The 19,059-nt window shown below is 49.7% G+C and overlaps 1 protein-coding gene across 1 annotated transcript in view; it reads right to left on the reverse strand.

The window, feature by feature from the left end:
• Positions 1-17,853, reverse strand: part of SFXN5 (sideroflexin 5) — a 104,857-nt gene extending 87,004 nt beyond the window's left edge. The window contains exons 1-2 of the mRNA XM_032686417.1: positions 17,747-17,853; positions 7,797-7,865 (exon numbers count right to left, since the gene is read on the reverse strand). Coding sequence (XP_032542308.1) covers positions 7,797-7,865; positions 17,747-17,803 — 126 coding nt within the window. The 5' untranslated portion in view covers positions 17,804-17,853. The remainder of the gene's footprint in view (positions 1-7,796; positions 7,866-17,746) is intronic.
• Positions 17,854-19,059: the final 1,206 nt, after the last annotated feature.

Genomic DNA, 19,059 nt, shown 5'->3' on the forward strand with positions numbered 1-19,059 from the left:
ACATTTAAAGTCAACACTAGACTATATTTTAGTGCCAGGTGTGGGCACTTTCTTTTCCTCGTCTATTCCCATTTTATTGGGGTACTGGAAAATTCAGAAAGCCATATCCATCCGTTTTTAGGGATGTTTGAGTATCAAAGATGGATGATTGAGTGTGTTCAGGAATCCCACTCTCCTTCAAAGGCCAGGCAATTCCATGTCACCTAAAAACTTGGCTGTGGAAACGCTGTGCCTTGCTCCAAAAATCAGAAAAATACTTCACATATAAAAGTTTTCACGACTGGTTCAAAAAAATCACAAAAAACCCCCCCATGAACACCTGCTAAGTCTGCCTTAAAATTTAAACTCAGCTTACTAAAAAATGATATGCAAGTGGTAGAGTGAATATGTGAGTCCTTTCCTGGACTTTCCCGAAAGGAGTCTGCAGTCTTTAAGAGCAGAAATGTGTCCTGAATGTTTCAATGGATAAGGCCAGTCACTGGTCATCCTTTTCCATGACTATCCAACACCCCAGACAGAGAAATGAGTCCTTATTTCTTAAGCCAAGTCCTCTTGACATCAGACAAAAAAAGAAGAGTTCTGAATTAGGGTGGTATTTTCTGGTGATGCAGCACTGGGTGACATTCTGTTCTTCCAGAAGGGTTTAGGATCTCACAGGGAAGAAAAGCTGATCCTGAGAAATGGACACACGGGATGAAATCCAACATCATGGACAGGCTCAAATTCCTGCAAGACCCTCAGGGCTCTGTGGCTGGAATGATCAACTACAATAAAAGCCAGTTAAGAGGGTTGGTTGATCAGTGGAAAACCATGAAGGGCTGCAGCCATGAGAAACAAATCAGATTTTTAGGCTGTTTCAGGCATTTCCAGCCTGTAAAGAGGAGCAATCCTATGAGATCACAAGAGGACTTGAGGGTCTTGAGCTTGTTCTTGGTAGCTCTGTGCCTCATGGATGCTTAAAAATATCGTATCAGGACAAAGTTATTACCTAGAAAGAGCATCAATAAATAACAGTTGTATATCACAGACAGCCTGATAATCCAGAGGTGAAAAAACCTGACAGCTGACTGCCTAATGACTGCAGATCCAGGGAAGACAACCCTTCTTGCCTCCAAAGCTGGAAAAATAACTCCTGAGTGCCAGCACAACATTCTGGAGAGCCATTTGTGCTCATTACTGGTATGTGTTTTTGTCACTGAAATTACCTACACTGCGTGTCTTGCAAATTATCTCCCCAGAACAGCATGTAACTCTGAATGAAAAACTGGGAGGAAGAGATGAATGGGTCTGTGTTCTATTTTTTTCCTCCTTCTCTTGAGGAAATCTTAGTAGTTACTATAACAACCCTGGCCAGATCCCATCTTGTTTAGTTGTGGTAACAAACAGAAAACAAAAAAGCTCGATTTTGCTCTTTTTAAAAAAAAAAAAAATAAATAAAAAAAAGAAATCGCAGTCTTCATGAATTTCCTCCTTTCAGCTCCGTGGGGAGAGAGGGGAACTTTTGCAGGGAAAGGAGTCCTGGCCCAACAGGGTGGCACGAAAAGTTGAACAAAAGTGTTCAACCAAGGCTTGTGTTAAGAAGACGGTTTTTCACACGGCTCTGAGGTGTTCGGGTGGTTTCAGCAAACGAGCTGCAAAATTTAGGGAAAAGACATTGTTGCCTTGTATCTCTTCTGGAAAAGTCAAGCACGTTCTTTTAACCAGAACCTCCAGAAAAAAATAAAAAAAAAAACAGGAGCAAACTTTACAACGTGCAACAGCTCCAAATGCCAACGAGCTCCACTCCCCGGCTTTCAGCACGATGCAGCATCACTGTGAGAGCTGATAATGTCTAAGATTACACTTCATCTCCACTTTAACAGGAAAAAAAAAAGAGGTCTGTCTACAAGGTTGTGCTCCTGTTTCAATATTTATTGTTGCTTGATTTCTCTGCTGCTGTCTGTGGGATGAAGTGTCACTCGAGACTTTACAGCATCACTTAAAGAAAAAAAAAAAACCAACCAAACCCCGCAACCACGGGTTTTTTTTCTTAGTGTGTATCATTTCTTTCCTACCCCCTTTCCCAGGAGAAAAAAAACTAGAGCACTTCTCGTGGTGGATGATGGGGTCTCAGCTCTCACAATAGGGTGCTAGACAGACCATCTGCGCCCGGAGGATGTTCCTACAAACCTCAGCCCACGAGCAGTGCCAGGGATCCACTGTGAGCAGCGATTCCCGAGCACAGGCTCCACGTCTGGGGCTCCACCACAGCAGCCCAAGCCATGTCCAGCTGGGAAACACCACCCAACAACAACAGGGCTTTGGGTAATGGCTCAGTTGTTGCTCTGTGAGGAACACAGCTGGAAAACACACTGGGTTTGGATTACAGCTCAGCTCGCTGAGAAGTGTGGAATGGGCCATCACTGATCCATGAGCTTGGGTTTTATGACTATGGTTGGGCATGATCTCTGGCATAATTTGGATTCAAACCATCCAGCCCTCTGCCAAGTCATTCCCAGTCACAGATTGGGAGTCACCACGGGTCAGGGCAGCTGCCTGCAGGCACTGTTGGGAGGGAGAGAGCTCTCAGCTGCATGAACAACCTACACCAGCTGCTGCACAGCCAAAACCCACCACCTGACTCAGCCTGAGGCACAGAACCATAGCACTGTTTAGGTTGGAAAAGCCCTTGAAGAACATCAAGTCCAACCATCCACCCAGCACTGCCAAGGCCACCACTGACCCATGTCCCCAAGTGCCACATTCACACGGCTCTGAAATCCCACCAGGGATGGGGACTCCACCACCGCCCCAGGCAGCTGTGCCAGGGCTGGACAACCCTTTCCAGGAAGAATTTTTCCCTAATATCCAATCTCAACCTCCCCTGACACAGTTTGAGGTCATTTTCTTCTTGTCCTGCTCCTCGTTCTCTGGGAGATCAAATCCCCCCCAGCTCTCCCCTCCTGTCAGGGAGAGGAAGAAGGTCCCCTCTGAGCCTCCTTTTTTCCAGGCTGCTCTTTAGGAGGAGAAAGAACCAAACCAGAGACGCCAGCAGGAAATTATCCCACGTCACACCAAGCTGGTGGCCACCTCCAGGAATCCTTTGTTGACATCCCAAGTCCCTCCCAGCCATCGCTCCGGCACCGTGGCAGGACAGAGGACAACCACGTTGTGTCCCACAGATGTTTGCACACACACATATGAGTCAGACACCTCCACCCAGCACTGGTGAGCTCTGGGACTGGTTTTTCACCTTGCCCCCCTCTCTCTCAAGGGCACACGGTTTCTGTCTGGAAGATCTGTGCCTTGTCTCTCTTGGATCCCGACCGAGGCCTGCACATGGCTGGGAGCTGCCTCCAGAAACCCATATGTGCACATACAGACCGTAATCAGAGTCGTCATGCCAGGAGCACGACAGCATTCCTGCTACAGAACCAACACGAGAAGAGGCAAGTTCAGCACCGGAGGGTTTTAAGAGGAAATCCACTGATGGGATGGGGCACGCTGGGACAATTTGCATCTTGCTCCGCTTGGCTTGGAGTTTTGGGGGCGGATGATCCGCCTAGTGCAGGAGCTTCGCTGGTTTCACGTTCGGCCCAACTGGCACACGACCCAAACCAAGAGTCTTCTGGCCACCAGCACCTCAAATTCCACGCAGGGTATGGAAATCCAGCTGTGCTGTGCCATCAGCCGCTCCGCAATTCCCGATTTCGTCTCGCTGCTCCAGGGATGACACATACGGCAGACTTGACTCCAGCTGGCCCCATTGTATTGGATCCACAGTGACAGACAACAGGAGCCAGAAACTTTTTGTTCAAGTGGAGCCAGCAGATGTGACACTGAATAAACACAGACAGTCAATCTGCTGAGTAAGAAGGTATCGTTCATATAAATAACATACATCTAATCCTGCTTCCATTTTAAACCCAAATATGGGAATGCAAGATGCTCGGAGCTCGGCAGACTTAGGCTTTGAACAATGAGATAAAGCAAAAGCAGATAACACACAGCCCCTTCTCAGCTCAGCTTCCTTCTTATTTCGCTTTTCTGCCCGGAATTATTATCAGATCTTTCTCCAGGAAGAGCTTCCCACGGAGCGTTAACAGCGCGTCCAGGTTAACGTCAGATGAGATAAGTTTGCCTTATCAAAATATCTGCTTTCTGCTGAGGGACCTTAATTACAGAGCAATTAAAAGTATTATTCCAATCATTTTAACCTCACACGTTTCAAAACCAGGCGCTGCACCCACTGAGGGGTCTCTCGTGGTCTCGGCGACGGGACCTGTTGGCCCCTGAAACGACACATTTCCCACCTATTGGAGAAGTTTGCAAATTTGCAGCTGCCAAAAAAAATGATTTCATTAGAGAGCCAGTAATGAGGTGAATTAGCACAGGAGAAAACCTCCCCTTTAGAGGTGGCTGCAATATTGACACGAGGTCGGGGCCCTGTTTCAATTCATCTGCTCTCAGAAAGCAAGAGAAACCCGGTAGGTGAGTTTGATACAGATAATTATTCTACCAGAAGCCACTGAAGATAAAAGCACAGGTACAACATAATCCAGTCCTCAGGGTGCATCCCCCAGGGATTACTCCTTAAGAACCTCTGGAAGACATGGAAATTTTTAATTGTGTTAAAAATCTGCCTCGCTGAAAAAATAAATGAGTAAGAGAGGAGTGTCACTGAGACTAATTACACTCGATATCACTCGATTCCCCACTCAGAGGGATCACTCCACCCTTCCCCAAAACACAGCCACCAGTAGGATGCGATGATGGAACACCAGCAATTAAAAAAAGGCCGCAGAAAAATAAAATATTATTACATTTTCCACGGGATTAACATCCACTCTCGTTAGAGACTCATTTATCTATTTTTTTTTTTCCCCTGTTTTCTAGCGAGCTCCTCCAAGACAAACAGCAATTTATTTGTTCCCTGAGAACCCTGGGCCTGGAAGATGCAGCCATCTGTCAGCGGGAAGGAGCTCTCCGAGCACGGCTGTGTCTCATCAAACCCTTCCTAGATTCTAATTTGCCACCTCGCTCGTCAAAGGAAACCAAACAGCTTTGAGTTCTACGTGTAGACACACGAAGGGTTCCAGAGCACGAGATCAGACACACAGAGCAGGGCCAGGACAAGCAAAAAGCAGGATTTTATGCCCCAGGAAGTGCTTCTTGTGACCCCAAGTGTCTGTTTTGCCAAGGGGCTCCTCTGGGAGGGGAACTCGTGTGGACATCACGAAATGTGCTACAGGTCTTCTGAGGTGTCGCTGTCATACAATTCAGACTCCCAAAATAAACAGACAGGGGGCATTTCCACCCTTGGAAAGCCACCAAGCCATTCCTGAAGCTCATGAAATTCAGACCTGCCCTTACAGGACCCCACAGAAGGACACCAAACCTCCCTTGTCTGTTCAGGTTCAGTTTGGGACCCAAAATTGCTTGATTTTGACCACTGTCTCCAGGATAAAAATGGGCCACTCAGACTTTGCCCTTTTTCCCTCCCCTGGGTTTCACCTTCTCAGAAGAACCTCCTCAAAAGCTGTCTGGAAAAATGAAGTTACACCAGCTGATCACTCTGAACCCCCAACCTGACCAACCTCCTCAAAAACTCCATTGAGTTCACCCAGATCCCCCCACTTTAGGGACACACAGGAAGCAGGTTTGGGAATTTTGCCTTTTCCCTGTATCAATGCCATTGTACAAAACCCAGAGTTTGGTCCTGCAGTGTGCACAGTGAGATCTCCAGATTAAAACATATATAAATTAAAAATTTAATAAATTGAAAATAAAATCAAAGGATTAAACCTCATACTTACACACCACGTATTAAAGGAGAAGGGAGAAAGGTGAGGGCTGTTATTAGAATATGGAAATGAAATTAAGAGAAATTTGAACTAAGCAGAACTGGATGGATGATCTCCACCCAAAAGAATCCTCCTCCAAAAAAAAAAAAAAGAGGTGAAGAAAACAAGCTGAGACACAACAAAATCCATCAAAAAGATGGGCAAAATCACCCCTTTCTGTCCTACCAGAACCTCTGTCCAGGTGACCTTGACTCGGGAGCACCTGGTCCAGGTTCATCCTCAAACATTCCAGGGAAATACAAGAGTATGGGAACACCTCCCAGGAAAACACATAGCAGCAAACATCAACTCTGCAAAGCTTTCTAGTGCAAATTCACCTGGTCAGAGAGGGGATTTCACCACCAGTGGACACCTTCCACTAGCCCAGGTTGCTCCAACCTGGCCTTGGACACTTCCAGGGATCCAGGGGCAGCCACAGCTTCTCTGCCCAACCTGGGCCAGTGCAGGAAGGAATGAGGGATTTGTTTCCAGGTGCTGTTGCCTGAACTTGTCCAGTCTGTGGTCAGACAAGCCCTAGGACAAGGGATGGAGGATTCCCCACACTGCCAAAAATGCTCCTTCAACTCTCACTGCCTTGCACTGGACACAGAATCATGGAATCATGGAATGGGTTGGAAGGGACCTTAAAGACCATCCAGTCCCACCCCCTGCCATGGGCAGGGACGCCTTCCACTAGCCCAGGTTGCTCCAAGCCCTGTCCAACCTGGCCTTGGACATCTCCCACTCCTGTTGAACACTAAACCTCCCCTAAGGTAAGAGCAGCTCCAAGCCTTTCATGTGCAGGGTTGGTTTTATTCTGGCCCAGGTGTTCGTGTCCTCTTCAAACAGCAAAAAATCTCTAAAATCTGCAAAGTGCTCTGCATCCTCAGGTAATCACGTGATTCCTCCTTGGAATTGTGATGTTCTCCCTCTGTGAGATCACCTCCCAGAGCTGAGCTCCACGGGGAGGTTGGAGGATTTGGAAAATTCATCTCAGACTCTGATCTGAAAGCAGAATCTTCAGTTTGACGGTGTGAGAACAGCTGCTTTATTTTCTGCTGTTCCCCCAGCTGCACACACAAAGTACTCAAAGTTAACATCATGATACACCTCATCCTTATGTTTTTTGGGGAAAAAAAAATGCTGATTTAGAAGAAAAAGATAATTTAAAGTTGCATTGGGTCTTTTTCCCCCCCTGCCAACACAGTGCAGTTCCCCACTAGCTGCACTGAGCAGTTCAGCTCCCTGGGGCTTGAGATTTGCTTGCAGGTGTATTTTCATCTTAAAACTACCCCACCTCAAAACAAACAAACAAAAAAAAAAAGAAAAGAAAAAGGGAAAAGAAAAAGGAAAAAGCAGCTGCCCTTCACTGAAAGCAAAATCCCAAGTTTTCTGGCCAATAGGCAGAATCACAAGCAGAAATATTCCTTCTGTCACTCTCAGTCACCATTTCAAGAAAGCAAAGAACTGAAATAATTCTGGACAACATTAAATGGAAAGAAAGGACCAGAAATCCAAACTCCTACTACAAACAGGTTAATAACTAAGGAAAAACTATGGAAAAAAGGCGTTTTTGAGTGCAGCCACTGCAAAACTTTCACAAACCCACCCAGCTTTCACGTCCTCCGTGGAATTAATATTTGCCCTCTCATCTCCTCCCCTGCATTTTTTTTTTTTCCATGAAGAGCTGCAGGAATTTTCCTTCTGGGAAGATTAAATCAGTGGCAAGTTTGCCAGAAACCAGTCCAGGGGCTCACCAGTTACTGGAGGGAGATGGGAGGTGTGGATTCACCGATGGATAACACAAAGCGAGTTTCAGTTTGGATTTAACAGTCGGGCAATCAATCAACTGTGAGACACAAATCCACTGGAGACCCGGTTTCATTACTTGTGCTGCTCACAGAAGAAATTGTTTTTAATCTAAAGCTGTCTAATGACCAGCACTTTCCCAAACCCAAGGTGTGTGTATTTTACCTCAGTCACAAAGAGAGTGCGGGGGTCGATGATGTCCAAGAAGTGCCTGAATCTGCCATAAAATGAAGTCTGGAAAAACAGGAAAAGGAAACAAAACGTGGTCAGTGAGAAACTGCCTTTCACCTGCTGCAGAGAAAGGTTTTATTTCCTTTGCAGAATTAATTAGCAACTGAAAATAAATAATATAGAATGTATTCAAAGGGAATTTGTGATAGGAAGTCTGGAAGATAAAAGGTGAGGACTTGAACCCTGATAATGGGACACCAATTCAGATGCTTTAACAAAGGGATACCAGCAAGTTGCTAAAATATCCCTTACTTTTTCCCCCAAAAATGAAATATTGCTTGTGGGACTCCTGGGAAATGCTGAAGCCACAAAAATCCAACCTGCAGCTCCAGACCTCTCACACTGAGCAACATTCCCGAGGGAATTCTCATCCTGCAGCGTCTTTAACACAGTCCCTGTGCTGCTCATCCTCATTCCTGCCAACATCCACCTCATAGGACCAGCAGCACCACCACAGGGTCAGGGATTCTGGGGATAGACTACCATGAAGTGAGAGGTTGTGGATTCTGCATCCCTGGAAGTGTCCCAGGGCATGTTGGATGGGATTTGGAGCAATCTGGGCTAGTGGAAGGTGTCCCCGCCCATGGCAGGGGGTGGAACTGGATAATCTTCAAAATCCCTTCCAACCCAAACCATTTTAGGATTCTCTGGATCCCTTTCTGGTCCTTCAAACACTTGCTGCTCCCAGCAAGAGCATCTTTCCACAGCGTTATCCCTACACAAACACATCCAGCTTGGATTTTTCCAAATGTGCCCTCTAAGAACAAGCCCAACTAGAGACCAGGTTGCTCAGGGCTCTGTCCAACCTGGCCTTGAACACTTCCAGAATCAGGAAGAGGGTCTGAAAGAAGGGGGGAGAGATCTGTGAAACAGGAGGGGAAGATCATGGGCAGCTCCAAAGGAAAGGAGAAAAGGAGACTCAGTATTTAGAAAATAAAAATAAAAATGGAATTTATGCAAACCCAAAGCACCAGACCATGAAATGCTGATATATTAAGAGCACTCAGGATACATTTACATCATCACTCCAATATCAGTCTGGATTCTTTGATCTGGATGCAGGTGAGTGCCAGACCCTCATCCATGAGGCAAGTGGACACAGGACACTCTGCTCCACTGGTCCCTCTCTGTCCTGTGGCTTCTCCCCAGCAAAATTCCCAGCACATCATGGATGTGGAAAGGACTGTGGCCAGGGAGATCACGGATTTCCACGTCCCCTCAAACGCCAGGACCCCTCTGTCCGGGTGTTCTCCAGCCACGTGCCGGCAAATCTCCTGCTGCGTTTTTAACGCAGGGATGTGCTATAAATAAAGGACTGGAGTGTGGATACAGCACCGAGAACAGCATTTAATCACTGCCTGGCAGCGCCCTCTGAAACGTGCTGCTTCTCCTCTTGCTCCATCCATCAAGCACAGAGAAATAACCAGGCATTCTGCCTCCTTATTCCAGCAGAAATCCCTCTCCAAGGGCCGTTCCCAGCCTCGAGCCGCAAACCCCGTCCTCACAAACGCCTCACAACACCCCTGCTCACAAAACTCTCTCTCTCTCTGTTATTTTATCATGTTCTGCTCTTAAAAAAAAAAAAAACAAAAAAAAGCAAACCACAATTAAACCAAATCGCTGCACACAACTTTGGGGGGGAGAAAAAAAAAAAAAGAAAGAAAAAAAAGCACAGCGGTTTTTAATTAGCATGGATTTAATTAACACTAATTCTGGTACTTTCTAGCGTTCCCGAGCCTGACATTTGGCTGCCCTGCTTTTGATTTTGAGGGTGAAGCTCCCTGCAGATGCCACTGTCCTTCCCATCCTTCCCATCACCGCTGCCCCGGCGCTTCCCAGTGGTGCAGGGAGGGATGTGACTAATCCCTGACTCACCGGGCCCCTCCTGACGTTCTCCCTGATCCTCATCTCCCACATTCCATCGGCCCTCTCCCACTGCCCATCCCTCAGCACCTTCTGGATGCCAAGCAGACACCGGAGGATCCGGAGCAGTTGGAATTACGTGGTTTAAACAAGAACAGAATGGGAGGGGGGTGTTTAAATTTAAGTGGTCTCAACTTCTCCACTGCTTTTATCTCTGTGATACTCATCTTATAGGGAGAAAAACAACACTGAATAGAATTAAACAGAGCACCAATATTTTACACCCTCTTAACCAAGGTGTAAACGTCAGGGAAGAGGGAAGGAGACCACAAGTCCAAATGTGCAGGATATAAATGTTGTTTTTTGAAGTGCAGATTTCAATTCCCAAGCTGTCCAGGCTCTCAGGGAGCCGATCCTGTATCCCAGGGTCGTGGTTTGGTTGGTTCAGCTCCAGCCCTGGGCTCCTGCCCTGATCCTGCCTGGTCAAGCTCAGCCACATCCAGCTAAGGACAGGTCTGAGCAGCTCCAACCCATCCTGACGTAATCCCATTCCCACACTCCCTGCTCCTCTCCTGCCCAGTGCCGGCGCCGACCTGGTGCTTCAGCTCAGTGCCCAAATTCTAATCCTCAAATCATGGAATCATAAACTGGTTTGGGTTGGAAGGGACCTTCAAGACCACCTCATTCCACCACCTTCCACTAGCCCAGGTTGCTCCAACCTGGCCTTGGACACTTCCAGGGATCCAGGGGCAGCCACAGCTTCTCTGCCCAACCTGGGCCAGTGCAGGAAGGAATGAGGGATTTGTTTCCAGGTGCTGTTGCCTGAACTTGTCCAGTCTGTGGTCAGACAACCCCCAGGGCAAGGGCAGGACTGTTCCAGTGGAGTCAGGACAACAGCTCTCGGGATACCACAAGGAACTTCATGGTGCAAGGTCACCCAGGGCCAACTGCTGGGCTGGGAGCAGACAGGGCTGTCCCAGTGCCTGCTTCTTCCATCCCTGCTTTTTTAAAAAATAAAGGAATCACCCTCTTGCTACGGTTACTTCAAAGAAAGGATAATGGGAATGCACAAGTGCTCCTTCCCTAGGCTGGATCACAAGGAGGAAACCAGTTCTGAAGAACATCTTTTTAGCAAGGACAAGCTGTGACAGGACAACAGGACAAGGAGGGATGGTTTTAAGCTGAAATAGGATAGATTTAGATGGGATTTTAGGAAGAAATTCTTCCCTGTGAGGGTGGGGAGGCACTGGCACAGCTTGGGTAGAGAAGCTGTGGCTGCCCCTGGATCCCTGGAAGTGCCCAAGGCCAGGTTGGAGCAACCTGGGCTAGTGGAAGGTGTCCCTGCTTGTGGTAGGGGGTGGGACTGGATGGTCTTTAAGGTCCCTTCCAACCTAACCCATTCCATGATTCTGTGATCTCTGACCTTCAGGAGTGCACAGGGAGCAGGTGAGGAGCTCCAGCCCATCCTCCCTCCCCGGTAACAGGCAACAAGACCCAACTCAACACTGTGGTTTCCTCTTTCTTTCTGTGGTACCACGAGCTCTCTAAAACACAACTTCAGGAACCTGCTTTTAGGAGCTGCCCTGACATGAAAAACTCCTCTTACAAGTCTGTGGTGCTCAACCACCCCCACCCTTTCCAGCAGAAGGGTTATTGTCACCCCGAGGCTCAAACTTTGTCACCTCGATTAAAGCCAAAAATCTTCCCGCTCTCTTTCCCAGATCCCAAGAAATGGGAGGAGCTGCACTCCCGTGGCAATGATTGATCCTTCAGTGCATCCTGATCAGCTCAGCATTCCTCATCACACCTGGGGACAGCACAGAAGACAAGCCATCAACAGAACTCCTCTCTCTGCTGCCTCTAGTCCAGGGTCCTTCCAACAAGGAAATGGAACGTCCTTCACTCCCACCAGGCCAAGATTTTAAAGAGAACACCAAAAAAAAAAAAAATAGGAATATGAGTCTGAACAAGTTTTGCTTTGCTTTGTTAAACTCTGATGAATAAGAGCCTCATTTCTCCACAACAAAAGCCCTCTGAGAACCACATCAAATGGAACCAAGGTCAAACCAAGAGCCACGTTGTCTTCTTGAGGCTCCATCTCACCATCACCACCCTGTATTTCACTCCTGCAGTGTCTTTACCACGACTGTACAGGTCCTTAACAAAAAAATACCCACTTTTTTTCCTGCTGTCCAGCCATGGGACTTTGCATTTTTCCTTTTTGGATGACTATGGAAAGCTGCTTCACTGCTAGACCTTGTTGGTCTCCTTTCCATCCACCAGATCCTTTCCTGCTTCCCGGGTTTAGTCTCCTGACCAGAAGCCATCAGAATTTTTTTAATCTAAGATTTGTTTTCATAGAGCTGCATGAAAAAAAAAAAGGGGGGGGGGGAACTCCTATCAAATCCTAGTAATGTAAAAATTTAGGGGAAATTCCTCCCTGTGAGGGTGGGGAGGCCCTGGCACAGGTTGGGCAGAGAAGCTGTGGCTGCCCCTGGATCCCTGGAAGTGTCCAAGGCCAGGTTGGATGGGGCTTGGAGCAACCTGGGCTAGTGGAAAGTGTCCCTGCCTGTGGCAGGGGGTGGGGCTGGATGATCTTTAAGGTCCCTTCCAACCCAAACCACTTTAGGATTCTTTGATTCCATGAAATACCAAAGGAACAAGATGAGGATCAAGCCCTGGGACACAGGAACAGTGCCCTGTTCGGTGTCCTACAACAGCCAAACTCTGATTTCCAAGAGAACTCTGGATGTTTCCCTTGTAACAGGCTCATTCCCAGCTCTGCTGTCACACTCCAGCCAGGGCTGGAGCTTGTGAGATTCCCAGAACTTTGACCTTCAGCTCCCAGACCTCCATCCATGGTCTTTTTCGCCACTTTATCCCTGTAACATCTGCTGTAGTAAACACTTCCCTGGGAGAAAAAAAAAAACGAATAACACAAATTTCCTGTGATTAATTGTGGCTATTTTGGGACCACTTCTCACCAGCCTGCATCAAGATGAAGTGGCTAGGAATATTAATTCCCAGGGCACAGCAGCTCAGGAGTGTTATGGATCCAGCACAGCCGGCCATGAAGACTCCAAGATAAGAATAAGAAGGGAAATATTCCTTGTAGGCTCAAGGAATTTGAAGAAGAGCAGTGGGAGAAGGTAAGTGACCATTACCAAGGTGTTTATCACCTTTAAATGGGAAAGGATTCCAAGAAGCCTCTGCTGGGAAGAACAGGGGACACGGACAACTGCAGTTTAATTACAACCTGATTTTAAAAGGGATTTAATTAAGCCAGAGCAAAAGGCAGGTAGACCTGGGGGTGGGGTGAGCTAAAAATCAGGCTTATGCCAGCTTTAAATTAATTAGGAAGAGATTTAAGCTAAACCAAACAAAAAATAAGACAATTCAAGCCATTGAGCAAGGCCTGGTTGGGAATGTGTAAATTCACATACACTTGTGGTCCAGCCCACTGCAAGTTTAGGCTCAAACTCTGGATTTTCAGTCCTTTCACGCTCTTGATTTGACTTTCCAATGTTAAAGAGCCAAGATTCACATGGGAGTAGCTCCTGCACCTCAGTGACATCAGCCACCAGCAGTGACAGCTCTGCTTGTGCTCTGCTCAGCACAGGCACCTCTAACATGCAGCTGTAGGGGTTTACAACTTATAGGAAAAGACACAAACAAATCCAGTCCTGGCTGAAAAAGCCAATGGATGGGGGATTTTGGCAGGTTGTGTTCATGGAACCAAAGAATGGTTTGGAAAGGGTTGGAAGGGACCTTAAAGACCATCCAGTTCCACCCCTGACATGGGCAGGGACACCTTCCACTAGCCCAGGTTGCTCCAAGCCCTGTCCAACCTGCCCTTGGACAATTCCAGGGATCCAGAGGCAGCCACATCATCTCTGGCCAACCTGGGCCAGGGCCTCCTCACCCTCCCAGCCAGGAATTCCTTCCCAATATCCCATCTAACCCTGCCCTCTGGCAGTTTGAAGCCATTCCCTCTTGTTCTGCCTCTCCAGGCCCTTGTAAATATTCCCTCTGCATCTTTCTTGTCGCTCTTTCAAGCACTGGAAGGTCACAGTTAGGTCACCCCAAAGCTTCTCTTCCCTTCTCCAGGCTGAACAATCCCAGTTCTCTCACCTTTCCTCCCAGCAGAGCTGCTCCATCCCTCTGATCATCTTGGAGCCTCCTCTGGGCTCACTCCAACAGCTCCATGTCCTTCCTGTGCTGGGGACCCCAGAGCTGGATGCAGAACTCCAGGTGGGATCACAGGACAGTGTTGGAGGCACACGGTTGGGGTAAGGGTGTAATAAACCCTGGATGAGCTTTAAACTTACCAAATTCAAGAGCAGGAAATAGCGATTTTTACCCCTGATGTCCTCACATGAAACACCTGTGAGTTCCAATATTTAAAATATCTCAGGGCCAAGCTCTGACATCAGCACATCCCTAAGGATGCTGTTAATATGGATGTCCTGGAATTGCCACGTTTGGGCAACGGAATAAAACATCCCAAACACATCCCACGCTCCCTGACTGCACATATACAAACTGAGCTGCCCAAGGCATCAAAGATGTTTAGGATCATAATCATTTAGGTTGGAAAAGACCTTTAAGATCATCAAACCTTCAACCTGTGAAGCTGAAGGTTTTTCCTTCCTTGATTTTTATTATGGAATTTTAAAACAGCTTCTTAACACAAGGTCATTGAGAGAAGCCACAGTTCTTTCTGGATCGGGTTTATTCCCCTTTATTTCCTTCACCTGAAGGATCCAAGTCCTGTGACCTCTTTTTTATTATTATTTCCTACTTCTGCACGTTGAGATGACCCTGCTTGACTCCAGCTGGGAAGGAAATCAGCTCCCTCCTTGTTCCTTTTCCCCTGTTCTTGCTGTTCTCCTGCACCAGCTGAGACAACCCCGTGCTGCTTTTTAGAGGGAAGGGACCTTAAAGATCACCTTACTCCATTGGCAGGGACATATTCCACTGGATTTTACCCAGGATAAATTCCTGGGCTGTAGGCAGAGCTCCCAGAGCACTGGGAACACAAATGAGGATTTAGGAGAGGAAGCACTCAGCAAATCCTTAAAAAAACAGAATAAAACAAGGAAATAAAGCGAAAAAACTAGGAGTATTTCTAACCAATTAGGCCTACTTGTCAGAAAATTAAGTCCTTATCACACATTCTCAAGCCTAACGTCCTCGTTTCTTCTTTCCCCTAAAAATAGCCTGTTCCCATTGGGATTCGGAGCCACTTTCCGGCAAAGAAACCAAGGAAAAAAAAAAAAGGTGACTCGACAGAACATCTCTTTGCCTGGAGATGAGGGAAAACAAGTGAACTGCAAAGCCAGGGGGGGAAAAAAGGGGAATTTCATAACCTCCAGAGGTGGTGCTGGGCACGGACGTGTTGCCCTAAATTCGGCTCAGCCGCTTCCCGGGAGCGCCGGGTCATGGCAGGGGAAGGAAACCACCGTGTCTCCTCTGAACCAAATCCCCAGGCAGCCCAGCCTGCTCTCCAAGGGTTTTGTTCCTGACACAGAACTTTTCCTTGTTTTCCCCCCTCGCCTCTCTCCCGGCCCCAGTTTCAATCAAACCTCCCTTTAAGCAGCCCCAGAGCTGCTCCCGGCCAGCGCCGCCGAGGGAAGAGAAGTGTCGTCGTCCAGAATTTAAACAACCACCCCAAGCGTCACTAATCCTTTCCAAAACGACCCAGGCATCCTTTGGCAGCTCAAGCCGAGATCATACAAACAGATAAAAACCCGGGAAAGCCACTGAAAGAACGGGAAAAGGCAGAGAGGTGGGTGGGGAAATCACCGATGGGAAAGGATCGTGGGGTTTGGGGCCCGGTGATCCCTTGGGAATGTGGATGGAGGTGTTCCTCTCCAGCACTGGAGGCTGTGCTTGGAAGGGAAGGTCATGAGGGGGGGAATAAATAACTGTAAGAGTCTGATCCAGAGATGAAGGATCTGGGCTCTCCTAGGCCGGGATGGGAATGGGCACATGGTCCTGGTGCTGATGGCACAGGCTGCTGTGCCCCATAGGGAGCAGAGCCCACCACAGGATCCAACCAGGAGCCATAAACCATGGAAACATCCAAACCTCTCTTGCCCTGTGACCTCACAACGCTGCCAGATCCCAAACTGGGCTGTCCAGTTTGTCCATCACCCACGGGCGGATGGAGCAGGAATAAAAAGGGGAGCACGGGGCAAGAGCAGCACCACAACCCATCATCCTGCAGCTCCCACCAGCACTCCTTTGCTGGAAATTTCACAGGAAAGGGATAAAACCACCACAGAAGAGAAGGGGAGTGATTCCCAAGGCTGGGAAAGCATCCCCAGACCACTCAGTGCCAAGGGCGCTTTCACCGCTGGACAACCCTCACCTCAGACCTGCCCATTGCCAGGGGTGGCAGGGAGGAGAGGACATTCCCAGGGGTGGCAGGGAGGAGAGGACATTCCCACTCCACTGAGCACACACACACAGAGCCATTAACATCCTGCCATAGCCCTCGAAACGTTTTCTAAATGCTGCTACAAGTGACAGTCGCTCCTTAATGAACAGAACGCACCGATTCTGTGCCTGACTCGCTGCCAAGTGTGCCTGGAATCATCTGTGGTGTCTAGAAGGGAGTAGCGTCTCCTCCTCCTCCTCCTCTCCTTATTAAAAAGCTCCATCTCTCCACAGCCTGAGCATCCCTCGGCTCCTGCAGGGGGGAAGTCGCCCCTTCCCTGTCGCTCCAAGGATGTGACCTCCTGGACAGGGATCGTGGAATCACTGCTGGGTTTGGGGTTGGAAGTGACCTTTTAAAGGCCATCTAAATCCAACCCCTTTCCATGGGCAAAGACATCTTCCACTAGGCCAGGTTGCTCCAAGCTCCATAAGGTTATGGGGCGTGGGAAGTGGATCCACCACCTCGGAGCTGGCTCCCATGGGAAACCTGCCACTGGATTTCTCAGCAACCCAAAGGGATGGTTGGGTCCAGCCAGGATGGAATCCAGTGGCCCTGGATTCCTGTGGATAGTAGGAAGGGTCTCCCTGGAGATTGTCCTACTGGTGGGACACCCCCCTGTTTAAGGAGCAGGCTCCTGCTGCCGTTCTGGCTTTGGCAGTGGCCACAGCCACTCCACAGTCACTCCCATCCCACTCTTCTCCAGGGTGGCTGAAGGAGGTTTAATGAACTTTATCAGCCTGATACAGCTGCAGGGGCAGGAGGAGGGGTGTCTGTCAGCCACACCAGGGACCCTGAGACCAGCTGGGGATGGTGGAAGCAGGGAAGGGTCACTCCATCCCTACACCACCTCTGCTCACCTGGGCACAGGTGTGTGAGCCCTGGGCTCCCCTCCCCATCCCCCAGGTGTCAGCTGTGGAGCACAGGGATGCCCCACCAGACTCTCTGTGCCTGCCTGTCCTTGGTTGGCACCTCGACCAGGTCACACAATGTCCAATCCAGGAGCACCTGCCCTTACCCAGCCACCGCCAAACCCGGACTGCCCACGGGGAGGAGGGCGAAGTGCCCGCCTGGAGCATCCCTGGCTCATCCTGGCGCATCCCCCAAGTACTGCTCTTCGCCGCCCTGCACCCTTGGGCTCGCGGGGCATAATCCAGCCCTCGCACCATCCCACGGGGGGCAAGGGCATTCCCACCGGGACCCTCCATCTCCTCCCGCCGCCCCCGGCGGCGCCTGTGGATCTCGAACCCGCGACCCCTGGGCCCCGCGCCCCCCGCCCTGCGCCCCGCGCCACGGGGGCCCGGCGGGACGCGCCAATCAGCGCCCGCCGCGGGACCCGCCGCGGGGCAGGGGGCGGCGGCTCTGAGTGACAGCCGCGCCGGCCAATCGCGCGCGGGCTGCGCGCCAATCAGCGCGCCGCCCTGCGGCGGGGGCGGGGCTAAAAGGAGCGGGGAGCGGGGGTCTCCCCGCCCGGGGTTAGGGGGGGTGGGGGAGGGACGCGCCGCGCGCGGGGCAGGGACAGCCCCCCACACACACACACTGTGTGTCCCCCCTCAGCCGCCTCCCGCCGCCGGCACGGTACCTGCTCGAAGCGGGGCTTCCCCAGCTGGAACGGGGGATAGTCCGCCGGCTCCGCCATCCCGCAGGCGCCACTTTAAACAGCCTCCCCCGCCGCCCGGCCCCGCCCCCTGCGGCGCCGCCGCGCTCATTGGCCACGGCCAACCGCAGCTGCCGCGGGGCACGCCGGGAGCTGTAGTCCGCCCGCTCCCGCCGGGAGGCGGGGCCGCGCTGTGGCCACCAGCCAATGGGAAGCGCGAGTGGACCGCGGGGCATCACGGGAAATGCAGTCCCGGGTGGGAACGGGGAGAACAAGGAGATTTTTACCTCGTATGTGGAATAGTTTGAGTAAATAATGAGGCAAACAAAGGGAAAAGGTGAAAGACATCTGAAAAATTGCCCCACGTTTTCAAATCTTCTGATAAATTATCCCAAATTCCCCCCTCACAGCAAGAGAGACATCGGGGGGGGCTGGAGCTTGGAAGGGTCTGGAGCAGCAGGAGCAGCTGAGGGAGCTGGGGGGGCTCAGCCTGGAGAAAAGGAGGCTCAGGGGGGACCTTCTGGCTCTGCAACCCCCTGACAGGAGGGGGGAGCCGAGGGGTGGTTTGGGCTCTATTCCCGAAAAAGAAGCAACAGGAGGAGAGGAAACAATGTCAAGTTATACCAGGAGAGGTTTAGGCTGGATGTCAGGGAGAAATTCTTCATGGAAAGGGTTGTCCAGCCCTGGCACAGCTGCCCAGGGCAGTGGTGGGATCACCATCCTTGGAAATATTAAAAAAACCCATGGATGTGGCACTTGGGGACATGGGTTAGTGCTGGCCTCAGCAGCGCTGGGTAAGGTTCGGACTCAGCGATCTTGGAGGTCCTTCCCAACCCAAACAATTCTCTGATTCCATTTCCTCATGGAGACATTTACTCTCACTTCAACAGGAGCCCAACAACTGCTACCGACCTTTGCAATAAACACCTGATTAAAAATAAAGAACCTGGAAATCGTAACGATTTGTGGAGATAAACCCAAGGTCGTGCAGGGCTGGGGGCACAAGGGGGGGGGGGGCACACGGAGCCGTCTCCAGAATCCTCTTCCCTAGATTAGTGGAATAAGAAGTGTCTGGACCTTCAAACGCCGGCGAAATGGTTTGGAGGATTAGGATCAATTCTCCGAGGAAGAGCAAAGGGACAGCAAATAGACAGGAGATGTGGATGAAGCAGGGAAAGGAGTCAGGGAGTAAGAGGAAGGTTTGGTGCCAGAGTAGTAAAGGCAACAGATTAAAATGAAGGCAATAAAGGAAATAAAGGCAGGTCATAAACAGGTTTTTTTTTTCCTTCTAAGGAGGA

This window comes from Chiroxiphia lanceolata, chromosome 4, assembly GCF_009829145.1.
Source record: "Chiroxiphia lanceolata isolate bChiLan1 chromosome 4, bChiLan1.pri, whole genome shotgun sequence".
Classification (NCBI taxonomy): Eukaryota; Metazoa; Chordata; class Aves; order Passeriformes; family Pipridae; genus Chiroxiphia; species Chiroxiphia lanceolata.